Raw genomic sequence first — 23574 nt, forward strand, 5'->3', positions numbered from 1 at the left:
TGGATCTTTCCTCCCAGAAAAGATTCTTTAATCTCCTGTCTGAAGGAGCAGGGTAGGCCTGCTGCCAACCTTGAAGAATAGGGGAGGCAGGAAGGAATTAGCCATTGTAGGTGGAATCTGGGAGAGCCTAATTGAGAATATATGTTTCAAGTCACTGAAGGAAGGGAGGCAATGACCACTTGGGTATCTATAAAGAGAGCATTGAAGAGCAGCACAAAGGTCTTCATGCAGGCACTTGCTTCCTAGATATATTTTTATTTGTAAGTATTAAATATTTCTCTCTTCTCCATTGCTTGGATTTTAACTTTGTTTCTAATTTCTTGTATCAAAGAATTGTTTTATTATTGATACCGTCAAATTTGTCTTTTTTTTTTTTTTTAAAGACTGAGTCTCTCTCTGTCGTTTAGGCTAGGGTACAGTGGCATGATCTCGGCTCACTGCATCCTCCACCTTCCAGATTCAGGTTATTCTCCTGCCTCAGCCTCCTGAGCAGCTGGGACCCCGGCGCGCTCCACTACGCCCATCTAATTTTTTGCATTTTTAGTAGAGACAGGATTTCACCATGCTGGCAAGGCTGGTCTCAAACTGCTGACCTCAAGTGATCCACCTGCCTTGGCTTCCCAAAGTGCTGGGATTACATGCGTGATCCACCATTCCTGGCCAAATTTGTCTTTTTAGAAAATCGTTTTTATTGCTTTATTCATTTGTTTATTGCTTTATGAAGCCCTTCTTACCTTGATTATAAAATCATTTTTTTATATTTTCTTTTCATACTCTTCTTATACCTTTTCCTGTTGAATTTCACAATTTTGACCTTATTTTTTATGAAATAAGAGCCTATGTTTAAAAAAAAATTAAGGTATAGTCAGTTGTCCTGGCACCACTTATTACTGGCATTTTCCTCTCCACTGATTTTAAATGTCTTCAACTAAACTCTATAATTGAGTGCATTTCTGAACTATTTATTCTGTTCTATTGGTCTGTCTATGCCTACCCCATCACACTTTTAAAATCACTGAAGCTTTGTAGCATCTTTTGGTGTCTGCCAGTGGAGAATCCCCACCCCTACCCCCACATTGTTCTTTAAGAAAATCCTCAATTGTCTGTGTGTGGTGGCTCATACCTGTAATCCCAGCACTTTGAGAGGCTGAGGCGAGTGGATCTCTTGAGGCCAGGAGTTTCAGACCAGCCTGGGCAACATGGCAAAACCCCATCTCTACTAAAAATACAAAAAATTAGCTGGGTGTGGTAGTACACACATGTAGTCCCTGCTACTTGAGAGGCTGAGGTGGAAGAATCACCTGAGCCTGGGAGGTCGAAGCTGCCGTGAGCCATGTTTGCACCACTACACTCCAGCCTGGGCAACAATTCCAGATCCTGTCTCAAAAAACAAAAACCTCAGTTCATCTTCATTTTCTCTTCTAGATAAATATTTACATATATTTTGAGATTTATTCTGTTACATTAAAGAAATTAATACCAATAATGATGCTTATAGGTATGTGTGTTTTTTCTTTTTTTAAGGTCTTACCTATGAGAAAATGAATCGGCTAGATGAGGCTTTGGACTGTTTCCTGAAACTTCACGCAATCCTACGAAACAGTGCCGAAGTTCTTTACCAGATAGCAAATATGTATCTTATTTGAAAAACTTAGAGATAGTTATTAATTCTCTCAATTGGTGATTGAAGATCAATAATTAAATAAGTTTAACTAATGAAATAATTGATGAGGATATTTGAAGTAAGTGATGAGGATGATCTAGCAGATTATCATGTGATAAAAATATCCATCTGAGTGATGCTATTTTAAAATGTCATTTGCATTGAAAGAGGAATTAATGGTTAAAGCTATTATTTATTAAATTTTGAAAATAACTGAAGTAATCGAGTATGATATTTTGGATACATATAAACCATTCATTGAAAGTCAACTTGGTTCTTTGGAACATTGTATTCTGAAGCTTGTAGGGTATCACTGAAGCACTAACTTACTAAAAATATTGTTTAATACTGGTTAGTACTATTGATTGAGTTTGGATAATTTTTCTTATTTTTTTAGCTGGCCTCTAGATATAATGAGGTCTCCAAAGAATTGTTACCCTCTAAAATTATGTAATTCTTCATATGAACTCATTCATTCTGTTTATTTAATAGTCATTTATTAAATGTATACTATGTGTGTCAGTGTTATGTTTTGAACTTGGGGGAATGCCCTCATGACACTTTCTTCCACAACACTTAGGTTTCTTAATAATGCCTGCTCTTGGTTAGAAAAGCAGGAATTTGTTAATGTTTTTAATGCTTTTCATGCTATTTGAAAAGCACTCTGATTTCTCTCCTTATTTTAGTAAGCTTTGACCACAACATTGGGAAGAGTTAAACATCTTAGGTAGATTTTTAAGTAACTATTATCTTGATTTAAATTTTATACAGATATGTTTAGAAAATTTTATATGTTTTAGGTGTATCATTAATAATTTTAAGTACTATCTGCTGTACTTTCAATAAAGAATTTTATTTTAAAATTTTAGCTTTAGGTCAGGCACAGTGGCTCATGCCTGTAATTCTCACTCAGCACTTTGGGAGGCCGAGGCAGGTTGATCATTTGAGGGCAGGAGTTTGAGGCCAGCCTGGCCATGGTGGTGAAACCCCGTCTCTGCTAAAAATACCAAACTTAGCCAGGCATGGTGGTAGGCACCTGTAATCCCAGCTACTCACAAGACTGAGGCAGAAGAATAATTCGAACCTGGGAGGCAGAGGTTGCAATGAGCCAAGACAGTGCTATGGCACTCCAGCATGGGCCCAGAACTAGGCTCTGTCTCAAAGAAACAAACAAAATTAGTTGTAGAGCAGATAGCATCATAGTTACTCCTGTTAGTCTTTTTGTTCTGTTTTATTCATTTAATTTCTCCGAAATGTTCAGTGTCATGATCTTTTACTACCCAGTTCATGATCAGCTTGGATCCAGTCAAGCAATTGATGTATTTGAGATGGTGTGAGTACATTTCTAAATTTTTTTTTCTTGTGGTATCACACTTATCATTCAAAACAGGAGATCATCCAGTATTACACTTGTCACCATTGAAAACAGTGCTTCTTTTTCAATAAACTTTGGATTGGAATATTTTCATTTCACTGAGATACCTAATATGTATAAAATAAATATTAATTAAAAAGTATTGGTATGAATAAATTATTTGAATATACACAGAAGACTTAGTAGGTACTAAAGGAAGCTACAAAAAAAAAAAAAGAAATCACTATCTTTGGGTTTATAATCCGATTAGGGAAAACTAACAGGAAAAATACATGAAAATAATTCTCTTAATACGCTGAACATGTTAAAGAGAGATAGAATAACTCTGTGCAACATTGAGTACATTTTTATTAAGGACAATTTTTGGACAATACTTTGAATAATTCTACCAGAAATTTGGGAGTTGATTGTAGTGGATAGATAGTAATGAAGCAAAAGGGAAAGCAGGCTATGCATAGGGAGCAAGAGTGTTATTTCCACAGTACTGCTGTATTCCATCTCCATCCCAGAGATAACCAGAGAAAACAGTATACAATAGCATATTACTGTAGGCTAAGAAATATTGTTACTAAGATGTTTTTAAGTTTTCTTGTTGATTATTGAATTTAGAAAATGTGTTTTCCTTAACTGAAATTGCCTAAGATATGAATTAATGGAAAATCTCAGTGAAGCTATTGAATGGCTAATGCAGGTGGTCAGTGTTGTTCCAACCAATCCTCAGGTTTTAGCTAAACTAGGAGAATTATATGATCGTGAAGGAGATAAATCTCAAGCATTTCAATATTACTATGAGGTAGGTGTGTTATCTCTATTTCTGTGTTTTAGCATTTTGTAAATTGTTATAAAGAAGGCATCAGGACTTTAAAATTTTAAAAGATCTTAACAGTTTTTAAATGATTTATTTAAAATAAATCATTCTTGGAAAATGAAGTTAGTTTTGTAGCTGGGATTATAGGCACCTGCCACCATACCCAGCTTATTTTTGAATTTTTAGTAGAGACAGGGTTTCATCATGTTGTCCAGGCAGGTCTCAAACTCCTGACTTCAGGTGATCTGCCTGCCTCAGCTTCTCAAAGTACTGGGATTACAGGTGTGAGCCACCACACCAAGCCTGAAGTTAGTTTTTATTTGATTTAATTGAAATATGAAATAGAGCTGGGCTTGGTGGCTCATGTCTATAATCCCAGCACTTTGGGAGGCCAGCGTGAGGATTGTTTAAGATTAAGAGTTCAAGTCCAACCTAGGCAACATAGCAAGACCCCATCTCTACAAATAATAATAAAAAGACAGGCGTGGTGGCTCATACCTGTAATCCCAGCACTTTTGGAGGCCAAGGAAGGCAGATAACTTGAGGCCAGTTGTTTGTGACCAGCCTGGCCAACATGACAAAACCCCATCTCTACTAAAAATACAGAAATTAGCCAAGTATGGTGGTGACATGCTTTTAATTCTAGCTACTCAGGAGACTGAGGCACAAGAATTGCCTGAACCCAGGAGGCAGAGGTTGTAGTAAGCCGAGATCACACTTGCTCTGTTGCTCCAGGCTGGGCAACAGACCAAGACTGTTTTAATAATAATAATTAATAATAATTAAAAAGTACAAATTAATTTTTCTCTTGAAGCATGATTTGCATCTCTTTTTTATTCTTTTAAGTGTTTAATTGGACTCAGCTCATATATTGTTACATCAAAAGTATTTAAAGATAATTGAAAAATGTGTCAAGCAAAGCTTAGGTTTTCTAAATATTATATAGTTTCAGAATTTACAAAGTTCTTAAGACAGCTCATACTCCTTTATTAAGAAATTTCACATTGGATAAATTTATTCAATAGGTAAAGTATTTAAGAAGTATATGTTGCCATTGAAGTATTGTTACATTCCATATTTTTTTCCAGTCATATAGGTATTTTCCTTGTAATATTGAAGTCGTTGAGTGGCTTGGAGCCTATTACATTGACACCCAATTTTGGGAAAAAGCCATTCAGTACTTTGAAAGAGCTTCTCTTATACAGTAAGTAATTACTAGCATTTTATGTTTACTTAATGTCTGTGTTGAGATTTTTTTTAAATCCCTGGAATTAGTATCTGATAGACCTAGTAAATTCAAGAACAGATGTTGATGTACATTCATGAATTATTTCTATTTTCTTATATTTTATTCCATTTTACTTGGTCTTTATTGTGATAAATATATTTCCCTTTGAATAGAATTTTTAAAATATCCTCATTAAGGTACTTTTCTTAATGTAGTTTTTTTATTCACACCTCAGCACACAATTATTAGTTCTTTATCAATTAGAAAATTACTGTTTCAGACCTAGGACAAAGTTTCATTTCTAAAAGAATCTTAATACAAAACAGTTTTGTTGGTTTCAATTTACAATTGATACATATATTAAAAATTAAAATGTTTTAAATGTCTTTAAGTTCGTATCAGAATGTTTCATACATATCTGATTCAAAATAATTCAAAAATAATTGGAATACATCATCTTCTGCTTTGTATTTGGCCATATTGAATTTTAAGATAAAATGTCCCTTAGAATAATTGGAATAATAAAGAAATGCTTAATAAGTTAAATAATTTCTGTTTGAAATTTGTATTAGGCAATTCATTTTTACAATGCTTATTTCGCATAAATGTTGTTTTGAGAATTATAAAATTAATTACCAAGGATGAGGAGATAGTTTTAGTTTAATTACATCTTTAAGATGAAAGCTATTTCAGTAACACACTGTAAGCTTTTAAGTTAAACTTTATACTACTCTAACTTTAGCTGTTAGCTCATGCAAGACCCTTCCTTCTTTGAGGCTCAGTCACCACTATTCCATTTTTAACTCATATTTGTAAATGTCAGATGTTGATTAACAGTCAGTCTCTTACATAGTCTAGCTTATATTTTTCCTCTTCATTCCACCAATATTCTAGCCCCACAAGTTTTGAATTCTCTGACTCCATCAATCTTTACCCTCTCTGTAGTTCAGTCACCTGACTCTTATCTGATTGTGATTATTACTAACACATTTACACCAATAAAATCTTTTTTTTTTTTGAGATGGAGGATGGAGTCTTGCTTTGTTGCCCAGGCTGGAGTGCAGTGGCACAGTCCTGGCTTACTTCAACCTCTACTTCCCAGGTTCAAGTGATTCTTCTGCTTCAGCCTCCTGAGTAGCCCCTGTGTCTGGCTAATTTTTGCATTTTTTAATAGAGGCAGGGTTTCACCATGTTGGCCAGGCTAGTCTTGAACTCCTGATCTCAAGTGATCCTCAGCCCCCCCAAAGTGCTGGGACTGTAGGCATGAGCCACCATGCCAGGCCTACACAAATAAAATCTTAAGTTATAATATCCAGCTGTCAGAAGATAACCTCTTATCTTTCCAACTTCCGTACTCCCTATTTTCCAGTGCATTTTTCTTTGGTGATATTGAGACCTCCGCTCTTGATCTTCCCCTTATCTTGTAGTCTCAGCTTCCTTCTGGCTTTAATTCTGAGCTTATCCATACTACACTGCTTAATTGGTCACATCTTTTCCCTTTCTTGCTAACATTCTTGGTTTTTTTTTTTTTTCTTGCTTTACTGCCCCATTTATTCCAAAAGATTTCAGTTCTTGGGTTATTCCAGCCATTGATTCCATTCCTATTCACAGCCTATGAAGCACTGTCAGATGTCAATTATGTAACCAGAACTGATGCCACACAAATCTGTGTGATATGAACACTGCTCATCGGTCTTAAATATTTCTCCCCCTTCTGTTTCTCTCTCTGATCTCTTCAGCTGCCCTATGTATTTTATGCCTCAGTTTCCCAGAATGAGAAGACTTTTTGAGAAACCTTCCTAACATTTCTCTCTTCCTGCTTTCCTATAAACTTACTTTCACTTGCACTTGCTTTTATCTCCTTCTCCATGACAGAAAGTTATTAAATATACATTCATTATATTACATCTCTTCTGAGCATTTGTTTTCTATACCATATATCTTAATTTTCACATTTTCCCTTTTTTACATGCTAAGCTTTGATTCGTTCTGTAAGTTCTACCTCTACAATAAAAATGTAGGCTCTTCGAGAGGTGAGAGTATTAGTTATTATGTTACATAGTTGTTTGTGTATTCTTTTTTTTTTAAATTGCATTTTAGGTTTGGGGGCACATGTGAAGAACATGCAAGATAGTTGCATAGGTACACATGTGGCAGTGTGATTTGCTGCCTTCCTCCCTTCACCTATATCTGGCATTTCTCCCCATGCTATCTCTCCCCAACTCCCTACCCGCCACTGTCCCTCTCCCATTTTCCCCAGCAGACCCCAGTGTGTAGTGCTCCCCTCCCTGTGTCCATGTGTTCTCATTATTCAACACCCACCTATGAGTGAGAACATGCAGTATTTCATTTTCTGTTCTTGTGTCAGTTTGCTGAGAATGATGATCCCAGGTTCATCCATGTCCCTGCAAAGGACACGAACTCATTGTTTTTGATGGCTGCATAATATTCCATGGTGTATATGCACCACATTTTCCCTGTCCAGTCTATCATCGATGGGCATTTGTGTATTCTTAAATATTGTTTACATGTTGACTTGGCATATAGTTGAATTAAGTTAAAAATTTTTACAGTAGAAATGCCTCACCTTGGTATATCTCTTTGAGTTTTATGGTTCTTAATAATGTGGTATTTTTGGCAATTGGTTTAAGCCTAAACTGTTGTTTTTATTTTCTTTACATTAATAAATCATGTCTTAAAATATCAAGAAATCCTAGTTTCTGATTGGTCCACTTAATGTAATTCCATTCTTAAGCAGCATCAGGTAATGTTCTTTAATATTTATTGTGATTATTATTATAAGACACCATCAAGTGGACCAATATATGCATTATGGGAATTCCAGAAGGGGAAGAGAGAGGAAAAGGGAGGAGAGAGACTATTTGAAGAAATTATGGCCATACTTCCCAAATTTGGGGAAAGATATGAATACAGAAGCCCATACAGGTCAGTGAACTCTATGTAGGAAAAACCCCAAAAGATCCACAGTGAGTCACATTATAATCCAAACTGTCCAAAGACAAAGAGAATCTTGAAAGCAACAAGAGAAAAATGGCGGGGAAAAGATCCAAGATGGCTGATCGATAACAGCTTGGGATTGCAGCTCTCAGTCAAAGCGCAGAGAACTAGAGGATGTCACACTTTCAGACAAATTCTGGTCGCTCACGCAGCAGAAGATCCCCAGTGGAGGAACCACATGGGTCACCAGCACGACTCTTGTGGCTGGCGCAGCGGTTTCGCCAGCACCTCGGCACGGCAGCTCTCGGAGCAGAGTAAACAGGGCTGGCTCCCCTTCTGACCGAGGCTTGGAGGACCCACACGGGCCGCCAGCGTGACTCTTGTGGCCAGTGCAGCGGCTTCGCCGGCACTTCGGCGCAGCAGCTCTCGGAGCAGAGTAAACAGGGCCAGCTCCCCTTCTGACCGAGGTTTGGAGGACCCACATGGGTCCCCAGCATGACTCCTGAGACCGGTGCAGCGGCTGTGACGGCACCTCAGCGCGGCAGCTCTCGGCGCAGAGTAAACGAGACTGGTTCCCCTTCTGACCGAGGTTTGGAGCCCGGGGAAGGCAGAGTCGCCCATTATGGACACAAGAAGGAAGCAGACAGGAGAATCCTGGGCAGAAAAGCACCATCAGTCTTAACGCCGCCATTCTGGCCCTGGGAACTAACAACTTGGACGTCCAATCAAGAGACCTAATCTGAAAGTTGGTAATTTCAAAGATGACAGGAGGATAAATTTACAATGATGGGAAGAAACCAGCATAAAAAGGCTGAGAATACTCGAAATCAGAATGCCTCTCCCTCTAAAGATGATCACAGTTCCACATCAACAATGGAACAAGGCTTGACGGAGAACAAGCACATCCCAATGACAGAATCACTCTTCAAGGAATGGATAATAAGAAACTTCTGTGAGTTAAAAGAACATGTTGTAGTGCAACGTAAAGAAACTAGGAACTTTGAAAAAAGGTTTGACGAAATCCTATTGAGAATAGACAACTTAGAGAGGGATATAAGTGAATTAATGGAACTGAAGAATACAATACAGGAACTCTGAGAAGTATGCACAGGTTTAAACACTCGAATTGTTCAAGCAGAAGAAGGGATATCAGAGGTAAAAGTCCAACCTAATGAAATAAAACAAGAAGACAAGATTAGAGAACAAAGGATAAAAAGGAATGAGCAAAGTCTCCAAGAAATGTGGGACTATGTGAAAAGACCTAATTTACGTTTGATAGGTGTACCTGAATGCGACGGAGAGAATGAATCCAAGCTGGAAAATACCCTTCAGGATATTATTCAGGAAAATTTTCCTGAACTAGCAAAGCAGGTCAATATTCAACCCCAGGTAATACAGAGAACACCACAAAGACATTCCTCAAGAAGAGCAACCCCAAGGCACATAATCGTTAGATTCACCAGGGTTGAAACGAAGGAGAAAATACTAAGGGCAGCCAGAGAGAAAGGTCAGGTTACCCACAAAGGCAAGCCTATCAGACTTACAGCAGATCTCTCAGCAGAAACTCTACAAGCCAGAAGAGAGTGGGGGCCAATATTCAACATCCTCAAAGAACAGAACCTTCAGCCCAGAATTTCATATCCAGCCAAACTAAGCTTCACAACTGAAGGAAAAATAAAATCTTTTATGAACAAGCAAGTACTCAGAGATTTTACTACCACCAGGCCTGCTTTACAAGAGCTTCTGAAAGAGGCATTACACACAGAAAGAAACAACCAGTATTAGCCTTACTAAAAATATACCAAAAAGTAAAGAGCACCAACATAAAGAAGAATTTTCATCAACAAATGGATAAAACAGTCAGTTAACATCAAATGGCAGTAACCCTAAATTTAAATCGACTAAATCCCCCAATCAAAAGACACAGCCAAAACCCAACGGCATGTTACATCCAGACCTGTTTCACATGCAAGGATACACAAAGACTCAAAACAGGAATGGAGAAAGATTTACCAACCAAATGGAGAGCAAAAATAAATAAATAAATAAATAAATAAAAAGCAGGAGTTGCAATTCTCATAGCGGGTAAAATAGATTTTAAAGCAACAAAGATATAGTGGTAAAAGGATCAATAAACAACAAGAGCTAACAATCCTAACACCCAGATACATAGAGACTTAGATTCAATGAGACAGAAAATTAATAAGGATATCAAGGACTCGAACTCTAATCTGGAACAAGTAAACTTAATAAATATTTATAGAGTTCTGCACTTCAAATACATAAAATATACATTCTTGTCAATACCACATCACACCTACTCATAGGTTTAAATGAAACATTGATTGGCCATTATTAATACCCATTTTTTCTGCGGCTGGGGCCCTGGCTGAGCTAGCCGGCCATGGAGGGTAATGGCCCCGCTGCCGCCCAGTACCAGCTGGCCAGCCCCCCGCGGGACGCCTGTGTCTACAGCAGCTGCTACTGTGAAGAAAATATTTGGAAGCTCTGTGAATACATCAAAAACCATGACCAGTATCCTTTAGAAGAATGTTATGCTGTCTTCATATCTAATGAGAGGAAGATGATACCTATATGGAAACAACAGGCGAGACCTGGAGATGGACCTGTGATCTGGGATTACCATGTTGTTTTGCTTCATGTTTCAAGTGGAGGACAGAGCTTCATTTATGACCTTGATAGTGTCTTGCCATTTCCCTGCCCCTTTGACACTTATGTAGAAGATGCCTTTAAGTCTGATGAAGACATTCATCCACAGTTTAGGAGGAAATTTAGAGTGATCCGTGCAGATTCATATTTGAAGAACTTTGCTTCTGACCGATCTCACATGAAAGACTCCAGTGGGAATTGGAGAGAGCCTCCTCCACCATATCCCTGCATTGAAACTGGAGATTCCAAAATGAACCTGAATGATTTCATCAGTATGGATCCCGAGGTAGGGTGGGGCACTGTCTACACACTTTCTGAATTTACACATTGGTTTGGCAGTAAAAACTGCTGAAGTTGGCCTCAAGATATGGAACTGTGGAAAAATTCTAGGACACGAACATGCTATTCCTCCACTGAGGACAGCAAACACTAGGGTAGAGTTGGCTTGGAATTATGTCTTTCTCTTTCAGTTCGATTGAGTGGAAACCTGAGTGAATACGAATATAAATGAACAACATAAAAACTTTTGTTTTGACATGTTAAATTGAAACTTGATATCTAGTGTGTACTTGCTAAGATATTCCTGTGGCTTATTTGTTAAAACATGTGGACTTAAGCCAGTGATCGTTTTTGTTCAGATAGAGGTATGGAGGTTGAGCCAGCCCCTCATATCTGTCTGGATGTTTTGTGTCTCTCCAACTACATTGTAAGCTCCTTGAGGGCAGACCCATGGTCCATTGTTCTGTGAATCTCAAATGCCCATAAAAGGTGCCCATAAAATGTTTTCTTTTTTCCTTTTTTTTTTTTTTTTTAGGGAGACTCACAGACTAAAAATGTTTTCTTGAACATTTGAATGTGCTGTTAGGAAAGGGGTGATATTGTGAGCTGAATCAGCAAGAAGTATTAGTCTTTTTGGACTATGATATTGTTAAAAAGAGGGCAGCCCTCTCAGACTTGAGTGTTATTTAGCTTATTTATTTATGGCTTTAAATAAAATTGATTTAACAAAAAAAAAAAAAAAAAAAAAAAAATACCCATTTTTTTTTCAGAATAAAGCAATATTTCCATTCACCCTCCCTCTCTTCCTCTTTCTTTCTCTCTTTATTTTTATTTTCTTTCCTTCTCTCAAAAAATAAAAATAAAGAGAAAAATGGCTCATCACATACAGGGACCCTCAGTAAGATTATCAGTAGATTTCTCACCAGAAAGCAATGGAATGATACATTTAAGGTCCTGAAATTTAAAAGCAAACAAACAAACAAAACACAAACTGTCAACCAAGAATACTCTATCTGGCTGAGCAGCATGGCTCATGCCTGTAATCCCAGTGCTTTGGGAGGCCAAGGCAGGCAGATCACCTGAGGTCAGGAGTTTGAGACCAGCTTGGTGAAGCCCCATCTCTACTGAAAATACAAAAATTACCTGGGTGTGGTGGCATGTGCCTATAGTCCCAGCTACTCTGGAGGCCGAGGCATGAGAATCACTTGAGGTGGAGGTTGTTGTGAGCCAAGATCGCACCACTGCACTTGAGCCTGGGTGACAGAATGAGACTCTGTCTCAATCAGTCAATCAATAAATAAAATAAGTTGTTATCATTCAAATGAGATTGTTATAAGTTTTAGATGTTAATACCCAAGGTAATCATTAAGAAAATAACTAAAAAATAGTATACTATAAAAAATTAAGAAAATAAAAATCAAAATAGTACACTACAAAAAAGTAACATAATACCAAAAAAGGGTAGTAATTGAAGAATTGAGGAAGAAAAAAATATAATACATGCAGAAAACAAATAGATAGCAGAAGCATATCCTTCTGTATCAATAATAACCTTAAATATAAAAGTATTAAACTTTTCCATTAAAAGAAAAAATTAGGGCCAGGTGTGGTGGCTCACTCCTGTAATCCCAGCATTTTGGGAGGCCGAGGCAGGTGGATCACCTGAGGTCAGGAGTTTGAAACCAGCCTGACCAACAAGGTGAAACCTCGTCTCTAAAAAAAAAAAAAAAAAGAAAAAATTAGCAGATTGAATAAGAAAATCAATATCTACTTATATACTGTCTACAAGGGATGCACTTTAGATGTAAGGACACAAAAGAGGTTAGAAACAAAAGGACTGAAAAAGATATTCCAAACAAATATTAATGGTAACCAAAAGAGAGCTGGGAGGCTATAGTATTGCCAGACAAAATAGGCCTTAAATCACAAAACATTACAAGAGCCAAAGAACAATACTATATATTGGTAAAAGGTTCATTACTGAAAGAATTACTTAGATACCCAGCAGAGGAGCCCCAAAATCTATGAAGCAAAAATTGATATAATTCAAGGATGAAATAGACCTCAGTATTAGTTTTAGACTTAATACTTTCAAAAATGTGTGTTATCTTCTGTGAACCTCACACAGAAGATAAATAAGAAAATAAAGATTTAAGCAATGTATAAACCAGGTAGACCTAACAGTCATACACAAAACACTGAACCCAACAGGAGATTATACATTCTTTTTAAGTATACATGGAACATTCTCCAGGATAAGCCATAGGTTAGGCACAAATTAGTAAATTGAAAAGATTGAAATCGTCTAAAGTATCTTTCCCTATTATGATATAATGAAACTAGAAATTAATAACAAAAGGAAAACTGGAAAATTCACATGTATGTAGAATTAAGAACATACTCTTAACTAGTGAATCAAATATGAAGTCACCAGGGAAGTTAGAAAATACCTGAGACAAGTGAAAATGAAACACAGTGTACTAAAACTTATGAGATGCTGCAAAAGCAGCCCTCAGAGGGAAATTTATAACATGAATTTCTTTGTCTCTAAGTACATTGAAGATGAATAAAGGTCTCAAGTTAGTAACCTAACTAAATACCTTAAGGAATTAGAAGAAGAAGAGTACTTTAAACCCAAAGCTAGCAACAGGAAGGAAATAATAAAGATTAGAGCAGAGATAAATAAATAGAGAATAGAAAAGCTGTAGAGAAAATCAACAAAACCAAAAATTGAAAAGCTCAACAAAATTGACAAATCTCTAGCTAGATGGACTAACAAAAAAAAAAAGAAGATTTAATTACCAAAATTAGAAATGGAAGTGGAGGCATCACTACCAATTTTATAGAAATAAAAAGAGTTATAAGAAAACAACTTTGCCTCAACAAATTAGATAATCTAGTTAAAATGAACAAATTTCTAGAAACACAGTCAACCAAACCCAACTCAAGAAGAAATAAAAAGTCTGAATAGACCTATAAGCAGTAAAGAAATTAAATCAATAATCAAAAATATTCCAAGAAAGAAAAGCCATGGACTACATGGATTCACTGGTGAATTCTGCCAGACATTTCAAGAAAAATTCACATCGTTTTTTTTCAAACTCTCCTAAACATTAAAGAGAAGGTAAACACTTCCTAACTCAGTCAATGAGGCCAGCATTATTGTTATACCAAAGGCAGACAGAGACACTACAAGATAACTATAGACCAGTATCTTTTATAAATATAAATGTAAAAATACTCAACAGAATACTAGCAAACCAAATTTAGCCACATATTAAAAGAACTACATTATTTGCAAGTGGAATTTACTCCCAGAATGCACAGATAGTTCAACATATGAAGATCAGTCAATATAATACTTCACATTAATAGAATGAAGGAAAAAACCCACATGATCATTTCAAATTAATGCAGAAAAGGCATGTGACAAAATTCAACACCGCTTTGTGATAAAAATACACAAATCAGGAATAGAAAGAACTTCTGTTTGACCATACTTCCCAAATTTGAGGAAAGACATGAATCCAGAAGCCCACGTAGGTCAGTGAACTCTATGTAGGAAACATGATAAAAGTATTATATGGAAACCCACAGCTTACAGGATACTGAATGGTAAAAGGCCAAAAGCTTGCTTTCTTAAAATCAGAAACAAGGATGCCCACTTCCACTACTTCTAATCAACATGGTACTGGAAGTTCTAGCCAGAGCAGGTAAGCAAGAAAAACAAATAAAGGCATCTATCTACACTGGAAGAGATGAAGTGAAAATTAACCCTATTCACAGATGACATGATCTTATATGTAGAAATCCCTAAGGAATCCACATAAAAATGTTAGATATAATGAATTCAGCAAAGTTGAAGGATATAAAATAAACACACAAAAACCAGTTGTATATCTATGCATTTGCAATGAACAATCCAAAAAGGAAATTAAGAAAAAAATTCTATTTACAATGGTATCAAAAAGAATAAAATAATTAGGGATTTGTTTAGCCGTGGAGCTAAGAGACTTTCCTTGTTCCATTGAGTGGTCTTGGCACTTCTGTTGGAAATCAATTTACCAAGTATGTGAGGATTTATTTCTGGGTTCCAGATTCTATTCTATTGGTGTATATGTCTATCCTTCTGCAGTAGTACCACACTGTTTCGATTATATTGTAGCATTAAAGCAAATTTTAAAATCAGGAAGTTTGAGTCCTTCAGCTTTGTTCTTTTTCGAATTGTTTTGGCTATTCACAGTTCCTTAAGATTCCACATGAATATTAGGGTGAGTTTTCCTGTGTTTGCAAAAAACACCATTGGAATTTTGATAGGGATTGCATTTAAGTTATAAATCACTTTGAGTAGTATTATTTTCTTAAAAATATTAAGTCTTTCAATTTAAGCACACAAATGTCTCTCCATCTATGTCTCTTGATTTCTTTCAACAATGTTATATAGTTTTCAGTGTATAATAAGTAGATAACCAAAGGAACTGAAAGCTGAGGCTCAAACAGATACTTAACATGTGTAAGTATCTGTTTGAGCCTCAGCTTTCAATTTACAGTAGCCAAAAGTAGCCTCAGCATTATTTATAGTAGCCAAAAGGTGGAAACAACCCAGGTGTCCATCAACAATGAAAGATAAACAAAACATGGTACTGTAGTCCTCCTTTATCCAATGTTTTGCTGTCCATGGTTTCAGTTATCATCATTAAAGTACAGTAAGACATTTTGAGAGAGACAGGAGACCACATCTACATAATTCTATGACAGTCTATTGTTTAAAGTTGTATACTATATGATAATATTCATTTAAAGTTCAAAAACAGGCTAGATTGATAGTGTTAGAAGTCATGATACTTATCTTTATAGAGGAAGGAGGGTAATGTATTCAGAAACATAAATAATAATACTACATGGTAAGTACAATGCTAAGTGATTCTAGGATGTTAGAACATATGGAACAGTCTAACCTTGTGGCATTAGCAGGGAGTAAAGAGGTTCGAATGAGCCTCCAAGCAGACATGGTGGTCTATGCAAAAGCCAGGAGTCTAGCAAATATGGGGAATACAGGGAAGTCCATGCTCCTGTATGGATCTGCTGTAACATGAAATGTTAAGCAAGGCACAGTGGAAAATGAGTTGGAGAGGCAGAAACGATCTAGAAAGTAGATTAACTGGGTTAGAATCTTGGATTTAGCATGTAGGTGGAAGGGAGGTAACAGGTTTTAAGGAGGGAAGTAATGTGGTTATATACGTATTTTATTTAGATCACAGTGGGTGGCCGTGTAGGCAATGGATTTGAAGTTAAGTAACTTGCCCCAGTAGCAGGGCTATGATTTAAAGCCAGATCTATCTGATTTTAAAGCTGGTAGGTTTGCATCAAATCGAGTAGGAACTGAGGTTTTCTTTGAAGCCATCAGGCTTCTACTTAGAAGGGAGATTCAAAAAAATGAGAAGAGCATACATAAATTGTTCCCTAGGTGTTTCTTTCTTTGTATCTTGCTATCCTGAGATATTTTTAATAGAAGTATTTAGAAATCCTGGTTATGGTTATTTGTTTTAGAAAAAAATTTAATTTCTTTTTAAGGGGCAAAAAGGGATTAGTAGAATTTTTTTTATTCTCTCTTTAGTTGAAGCCTTATCTTCAAACACAAGATCAAAAATTGTTTCTCAGGTACTAAATTTACAAGCAAGTCTAAGTATTATGATAAAAGATTATAGCAAAAATAATGATCCTTTAAGTTTTAAATAGAATGCAATGGTTTTTAACCAAACAGTTTAAGTGATTCTCATAAGAATATCTGAATAAAGATATGAACTAGATGAACTTTGAAGAACACTTAAATTTATATGTCCTAATATAAATATGACAGGCAATAATGAAAGAAATTATATATCTGCTATTTTCAGTAATAAAAATGGAAAATGGTCTAACAAAAGGTCAAAAAAGTAATTACAAAATAGTAGATATGTAGCTTTATAAAACTGAGCATCACAGATTTTTTTATCTCTAATTTAATCTAATTTATTTCTTTTATAGGCCTACGCAAGTGAAATGGCAGCTGATGGTTGCTAGTTGTTTTAGAAGAAGTGGTAAATGCTTTAGTTTTATTCATTTTATAGATATTTTGCTTCTCTCCTTTTAGGTAATTATGCATGTAAATGTGTTCCAGTTGCATATCTGTTTATTAAAACACTTTTTATAACTACCTATTCAAAGCATTGTATAAAAAACACAAAAGTTACCACGTACAAAAAAGTGCTTACAAAGTAGATATTAATCATGTATTACAATACCTGTCTTAAAAACAGATTTATTATTTCTCAAAGTTAACATGTAATCATTTTCACAAGTTAGCCACTGAAAAAAACAGGCATACTGTATACATTATATTTTCATTTTCTACTCACTTGATTCAAAATGTCTTGTGTGCTTGGCCAAATTTATGACACCTGAGAATCCTGAGAAAAGCTCACACTGAGACAACTGCGACTATATGTTTTTTATACAAAGATCACTAGCTATCTTGGTTTGTGTTTTTGTTGCCGCTTTTATCACATTCTTGCTGATGACACATGTCCTGAAGGATGGAGATGGTATTAGTTTTAGAATAACTGTGAAGGTGAATAATATGCATAAAATATCAAATATCAAGCTGGGAGATAAATGTTAACAAATTTATAATCCCTCTTGTAGAGCATAAAAGTGACCCAGGGAAAGAAAGTATTTGGCCAGGCGCAGTGCCACACCTGTAATCCCAGCACTTTGGGAGGCCAAGGCAAGTGAATCATGAAGTCAGGAGATGGAGACCATCCTGGCCAACATGGTGAAACCCTGTCTCAACTAAAACTACAAAAAAATTAGCTAGGTGTGGTGGTGCATGCCTGTAATCCCAGCTACTTGGGAGGCTGAGGCAGGAGAATCATTTGAACCAGTAAGTCGGAAGTTGCAGTGAGCCACGAATGAATGTGCCACTGCACTCCATCCTGAGTGACAGAGCGAGACTCTGTCTCAAAAAAAAAAAAAAGAAAGTATACCTAAGGGAAGAAGGAAGTACAAGTTTTGAAAGTGTTGACAGTTTGTTCTCACCTAGTTTGGGGGGAGGTTTCCTTCTTTATCTCTGTGAGCACCTTCAGAATGGCATCAGAAATGTTTTAATTCATAGCTCAGTGTATTCCTCACGTCATTTTAGCAATGATCTGTAATTCCTATTGGATATACAGCATGACTATGCCAAATACATTTAATTTACATCAACATGAGTTATCAATTGTCTATATTATTTCAACACCAGTCATATAGAAAGTATATATACATATGAACTAAATGATTTAAAGATATAACCTGCTTCAGTTATGGAAGTTAAAAGCAGGTTAAAAGCAGCAGGTAGCATTGAGAACTGGCTTTGTATCACATGCTTCTTCTCTATTTCATCCCTCTTGTAGAGAGAGGCCCAGAGAGATTTATAACTCATTTGCTGAGATTTTAGGAAAGATCTTTGACCCAAATTTGTTTTTCCTATTCTTTGCTGCTATGTGAAGCTAAATTATTTTGTTACAAAACAAATTGCTTCTATCACTTTTTAATGTTTAAAAAATTGAAGGCCAGGTGCAGTGGCTCAGGCCTGTAATCCCTTTGGGAGCACTTTGGGAGGCCAAGGCAGGCAGATCACGAGGTCAAGAGATCAAGATCATCCTGACCAACATGGTGAAACCCCATCTCTACTAAAAATACAAAAATTAGCAGGGTGTGGTGGCACGTGCCTGTAGTCCCAGCTACTCGGGAGGCTGAGAGAGGAGGATCACTTAAACCTGGGAGACAGAGGTTGCAGTGAGCCAATACCTTGCCACTGCACTCTAGCCTGGCAATTGAATGAAACTCTGTCTCAAAAAAAAAACTGTAAAGGCCAGGCATGGTGGCTCATGCCTGTAATTCCACCAGTTTGGGAGGCCTAGGCAGGCCTATCACGAGGTCAAGAGGTGGAGACAATCCTGGCCAACATGGTGAAACCCCGTCTCCACTAAAAATACAAAAATTAGCTGAACATGATGGCACGTGCCTGGAGTCCCAGCTACTCAGGAGGGTGAGGGAGGAGAATCACTTAAACTGGGAGGCGGAGGTTGCAGTGAGCTAAGATCACACCACTGCACTTCAGCCTGGGTGACAGAGTAAAAGTCTGTCTCAAAAAAAAAAAAAAGAAAGAAAGAAACCTTACTGTTAAACCATTAAATAGCCCATATATCACATAAAAATTAATATTTTTCTGAATCCCGTTAATTTGTATAATTTGCTAATATATTTTTCTCTTGTTTTTTTATAGGTAACTACCAAAAAGCGTTAGGCACTTACAAAGACACTCACAGAAAATTTCCAGAAAATGTCGAATGTAAGTGGTATTACATAATGTAATTTTGAAGTAATAGGTTCTCACATTTTATGTCCTAATATATAATTACATTTGCTACAGTAATTGTATATGTAAATGCCAACCCATAATTTGTGGTACATAGTTTAAATATTTTTATAGGATCAGAAAATTTGACTGTGAAAGTACATATTTTTATAGAACTAATTGTTGATGGATTTAAATATACCACAGAATTCTCTTTAGTAGGAAACACATATTTCAGAGTTTTCTAGAATTTTAAGAAAGCATTTTAGCTTATGGTTGATTTTCAATGTTTGTAAACCTGTGGTGTTTTATAGGAAAGACATTTTTAACTGTCCATTTTAGTAAACAACTTTTTAAGATTGAGAAAATAAAGTTAGGGTTTATAAGAATAGAACATTAATAATATAGTAAATGCTTTTTTTTTTTAGACAGAGTCTCGCTGTTTGTCCAGGCTAGTGTGGAGTGGTTCACCACAACCTCTGCCTCCCAGGTTCAAGCGATTCTCCTGTCTCAGCCTCCTGAGTAGCTGGGACTATAGGCGCATGCCACCATGCCCAGCTAATTTTTGTATTTTTAGAAGAGACGGGGTTTTGCTATGTTGGCCGGGTTGGTCTCAAACTCCTGACCTCATGCTCCATCCACCTCGACCTCCCGAAGTGCAGGCATGAGCCACTGTGCCCAGCCACAAAAAATTTTTAACGTTACTTCAGTTTTAAAACATTATGTTAATATATTATTTAGTTGTAAGGTTATCTTTGTAGAAGATAACTTATTTCCTATCTTGTTGCACAGTGAATTGATGTACCATACAGTAATAATGTGAAGTATTATAGCAGTAACAACAAATTCAGAATCAAGAAAAATATAAAGCACATTCATATGCCACATATTCTCACTAAACTATAAATTTGTCCCTGAACAGCCTTGCAGGGAGAGGAAAGAGAAAATTGTATAATTGTTACTGCTTTATCTGGAAATATAAAGCAATTTATCGGGAAGAAGAAGTAGCTCTTCAACTCTTAATTCGCTTCTATTTAGACATTGAGAGATACAGTAGTTAGAATAATTGAAAGGTACAATATATACTTTAATAACATCCCTACAGCAAATAAAATAACATGCTGGAAACGACCATGTTAAAATTTGTTCTTCAAGGCCAGGCGCAGTTGCTCATGCCTGTAATCCCAGCACTTTGGGAGGTCAAGGTGGGCAGATCACCTGAGGTCTGGCATTCAAGACTAGCCTGGCCAACAGAGCAAGACTCCGTCTCAAAAAAAAAAAAAAAAAAAAAAAAAAATTGTTCTTCAATAACAATGAACACAAAACAATGCATTTAGTAAAAAGAAATCTTTTCTGAGCCAAGTTTTCTGATGGCCAAGGATTAGGTGTACGACACGTGTTCCTTCATTAATGTATTTCTCCACTTGGCTGTCTAGAAAAGCTCAACAGCAGTTAGCTCAGTTATGATCTTTGTTAGGAGTGTAGGAGCAGGTTGTTCTCTAATGCTGATTAGAGGTAGACTCATTAACTTAACAGCAGTAGTTTTCACAAATGCCAGTCAGGAAATAGGCTACATGGGAATTACTTCAAGAACTTTTTAAAGATGGTGTTTTCTTCTTATCGCCCAGGCTGGAGTGCAGTGGCACCATCTCGGCTGACTGCAACCTCTGCCTTCCTGGTTCAAGCGAATCTCCCACTTCAGCCTCCCACTTTAATAGAGACAAGGGCTCTCTACTAAAAACAAAATCACTCTTTACGTGATTCTCCTGCTTTAAGCCTCCCAAAGTGCTGGGATTGCAGGTGTGAGCCACCATGCCCAGCATAGAACTTTTTTAAAGGACAAATTTCTAACCCTGCCTAGTAAGATTTTTATTAGATTTTCAGTGGATGCAGGCATCTGTTTTTCCCTATTTCTTTTTAAAGGGTTTTCTATGTGATTCTTGTCGCATTAGAGAACTAGTGCTTTAGAGATTAAATGAGAGGTAGCAGTAATAACTTTTCTTGAAAGTGGAGCAACCCAAAAGTCTGCTAAGCAAAACAGTTTCTCAGCCTTGGCACCTTTGACATTTGGGATTGTACAAATTCCACATTGTAAGAGGCCATCCAGGGGGTTATGGAATGTTTAGCAAAATCCCTGGCCTCTATCCAGTAGATTAGCTAGCAGCCTTCCCACCCCCAGATATGAAAACTAGAAATGTCTCTAGACATTGCCAGTGTCCCCTTAGGGGCAAAATTACGGCCAGTTGAAAACTTCTGCACTAACCAAAACACCTCTGCACTGGTCCAAAAAAGAGAATATCTTCAAGGAAGATTTTTTCTTTAGTGTATAAATGTCACTCTAAGAATCAAATGAATGATTGTCTACACCATGGGGGTTGTCTAAGATAACTCTGGCCTGTTTAATTTTCAAAACAAATGTAATCAATAGTCTACCTTAACTATAGTTGTAGAAAAAACATTTACACCCATGGAATGTGCTGTTTTAAGAAGAATAGTTTTCTGGATAAAACTAGCAAGATAATTTAGTTTTAAAATATATTCTTCACTAAATATTGATCTGTTCTACAGAGTTACAGATGATATACTAACTTTCAGAGGACATCCACCAAAAATAATGATTTTTTACTCTACATTAAATGTTTCTGGCTGTGCGTCATAGCTCATGCCTGTAATCTCAACACTTTGGGAGACCAAGGCTGGAGGATTGCTTGAGCCCAGGAATTCAAGCCCAGCCTAGGAAGCATAGCAAGACCTCATCTCTTCTAAATAAGAAAAAAAAATAATAATAATAACAGGGTATGGTGGTGTGCACCTATAGTTCCAGCTGCTCAGGTGGCTGAGATGGAAGGATCGCTTGAGCCCAGGAGTTCCAAACTGCAGTGAGCTGTGATTATGCCACTGCACTCCAGCCTAGGCATCTCTTAAAAAACAAAAATTCCTAAGCCATCCTTTATTTGCAGAAAGTACAAAGTATCTTCTTATTATGAATTATTAATATAAATGTTTATACAAAGACAATTTATATAGTAATGTGTGACATTTTAAGTTACTTTATACTATTAACTTTTACAGTACTTTAATGGTCTTAAATTGCTTGTATATTTACAAATTATTGTGGAGTAGAGTGACAACTGTGTTCCAGACGTTGTTCTAGCACTGTGGATGTAGCAGAAAAGAAAACAGACCAAAATCCTTGGTATCTAGTGTGAAGAGAAAAGACAATAAATAATGTCAGTAGTCATAAGTGCTATAAAGGAAAAAGAGGTAAAGAGATAGAGAATAAGGGAAGGACTGCTATTTTAAACAGGGTTGTCATGGAAGGGCTTTCTCTTAAACTAGCATTTGGGCAGAGACCTGAAAGAATAGACGGAAGCAAGCCATGAAGATGTGGATGTCAGTGTGGTCAAAGCACAGCGGACAATGTGATGGAGAGAGAGAGGTGGCAGAGTGGGTGGGCCAGGACCTGTAGATCTTCACAGGCCTTAGGTCAGGGCTTCAAATTATATTTTGGGTGAGGTGATGAGCTATTGGAGGATTTTGTGTGGAAGAATAATACGATTTGACATAGGTTTTCAAAAGGTTCTAATGTATGATTAACTCAAGCTTCTGTACCTGAGGTCCAAATCAAAAGATTGTTTTGGCCACTGTATGAGAATAAGCTGAGATGGGCAGTACCTAAATGCAAAATCACAGTATTCACTTGGACTAGCAGTGGAGGTGGACAAGATAGATTCCCAATGTGTATGGAAGGTATCAGTGCCAGCACTTGCTAGCCATTTAGATGTGAGACTTGAGGGAGACAGTGTCAAGGGTGACCGCACAAATCTAGCTCTGGGCAGCTGGAAGGATAGAGCTGCCATTCACTGAGATGTGGGAAACGGGAAGAAGCAGCTTTTCTAGGGAAAAATTAAAACCTTTTTTTTTTTTTTTTTTTGAGACGGAGTTTCACTCTTGTTGCCCAGGCTGGAGTGCAGTGGCGCGATCTCAGCTCACCACCACCTCTCCCTCCCAGGTTCAAGCGATTCTTCTGCCTCAGCCTTTCCGAGTAGCTGGGATTGTACACATGTTCCACCACATCTGACTGATTTTGTATTTTTAGTAGAGGCGGGGTTTCTCCATGTTGGTCAGGCTGGTCTCGAACTCCTGACTTCAGGTGATCTGCCCACCTCAGCCTCCCAAAGTGCTGGCATTACAGGCGTGAACCACCACGACT

At 36.9% G+C, this 23574-nt stretch overlaps 1 protein-coding gene and 1 pseudogene across 22 annotated transcripts in view; both read left to right on the top strand.

The window, feature by feature from the left end:
* The window catches only part of IFT88 (intraflagellar transport 88), a 133679-nt gene that overhangs the window by 67319 nt on the left and 42786 nt on the right, over positions 1–23574 (top strand). For 19 of the 21 annotated variants that reach the window (XR_013536144.1, XR_013536148.1, XR_013536145.1 and 16 more), the window contains 5 exons: positions 1525–1633; positions 3681–3831; positions 4935–5050; positions 17009–17061; positions 19290–19355. Coding sequence is in view for 12 of the 21 variants with exons in the window: in XM_054256685.2 (XP_054112660.1) it covers positions 1525–1633; positions 3681–3831; positions 4935–5050; positions 17009–17061; positions 19290–19355 (495 nt within the window). In the remaining 9 variants the exon portion in view is untranslated. Of the gene's footprint in view, positions 1–1524; positions 1634–3680; positions 3832–4934; positions 5051–17008; positions 17062–17665; positions 17904–19289; positions 19356–23574 lie in introns of all 21 variants that reach the window. The other 2 variants (XR_013536150.1, XR_013536149.1) reach the window with 1 other exon arrangement.
* On the top strand, positions 10412–11519 carry LOC144582749 (protein N-terminal glutamine amidohydrolase pseudogene; annotated as a pseudogene). The gene has a single exon (XR_013536151.1). The product of XR_013536151.1 is annotated as a protein N-terminal glutamine amidohydrolase pseudogene (transcript).

Source organism: Callithrix jacchus, chromosome 5 (genome assembly GCF_049354715.1).
Source record: "Callithrix jacchus isolate 240 chromosome 5, calJac240_pri, whole genome shotgun sequence".
Classification (NCBI taxonomy): domain Eukaryota; kingdom Metazoa; phylum Chordata; class Mammalia; order Primates; family Cebidae; genus Callithrix; species Callithrix jacchus.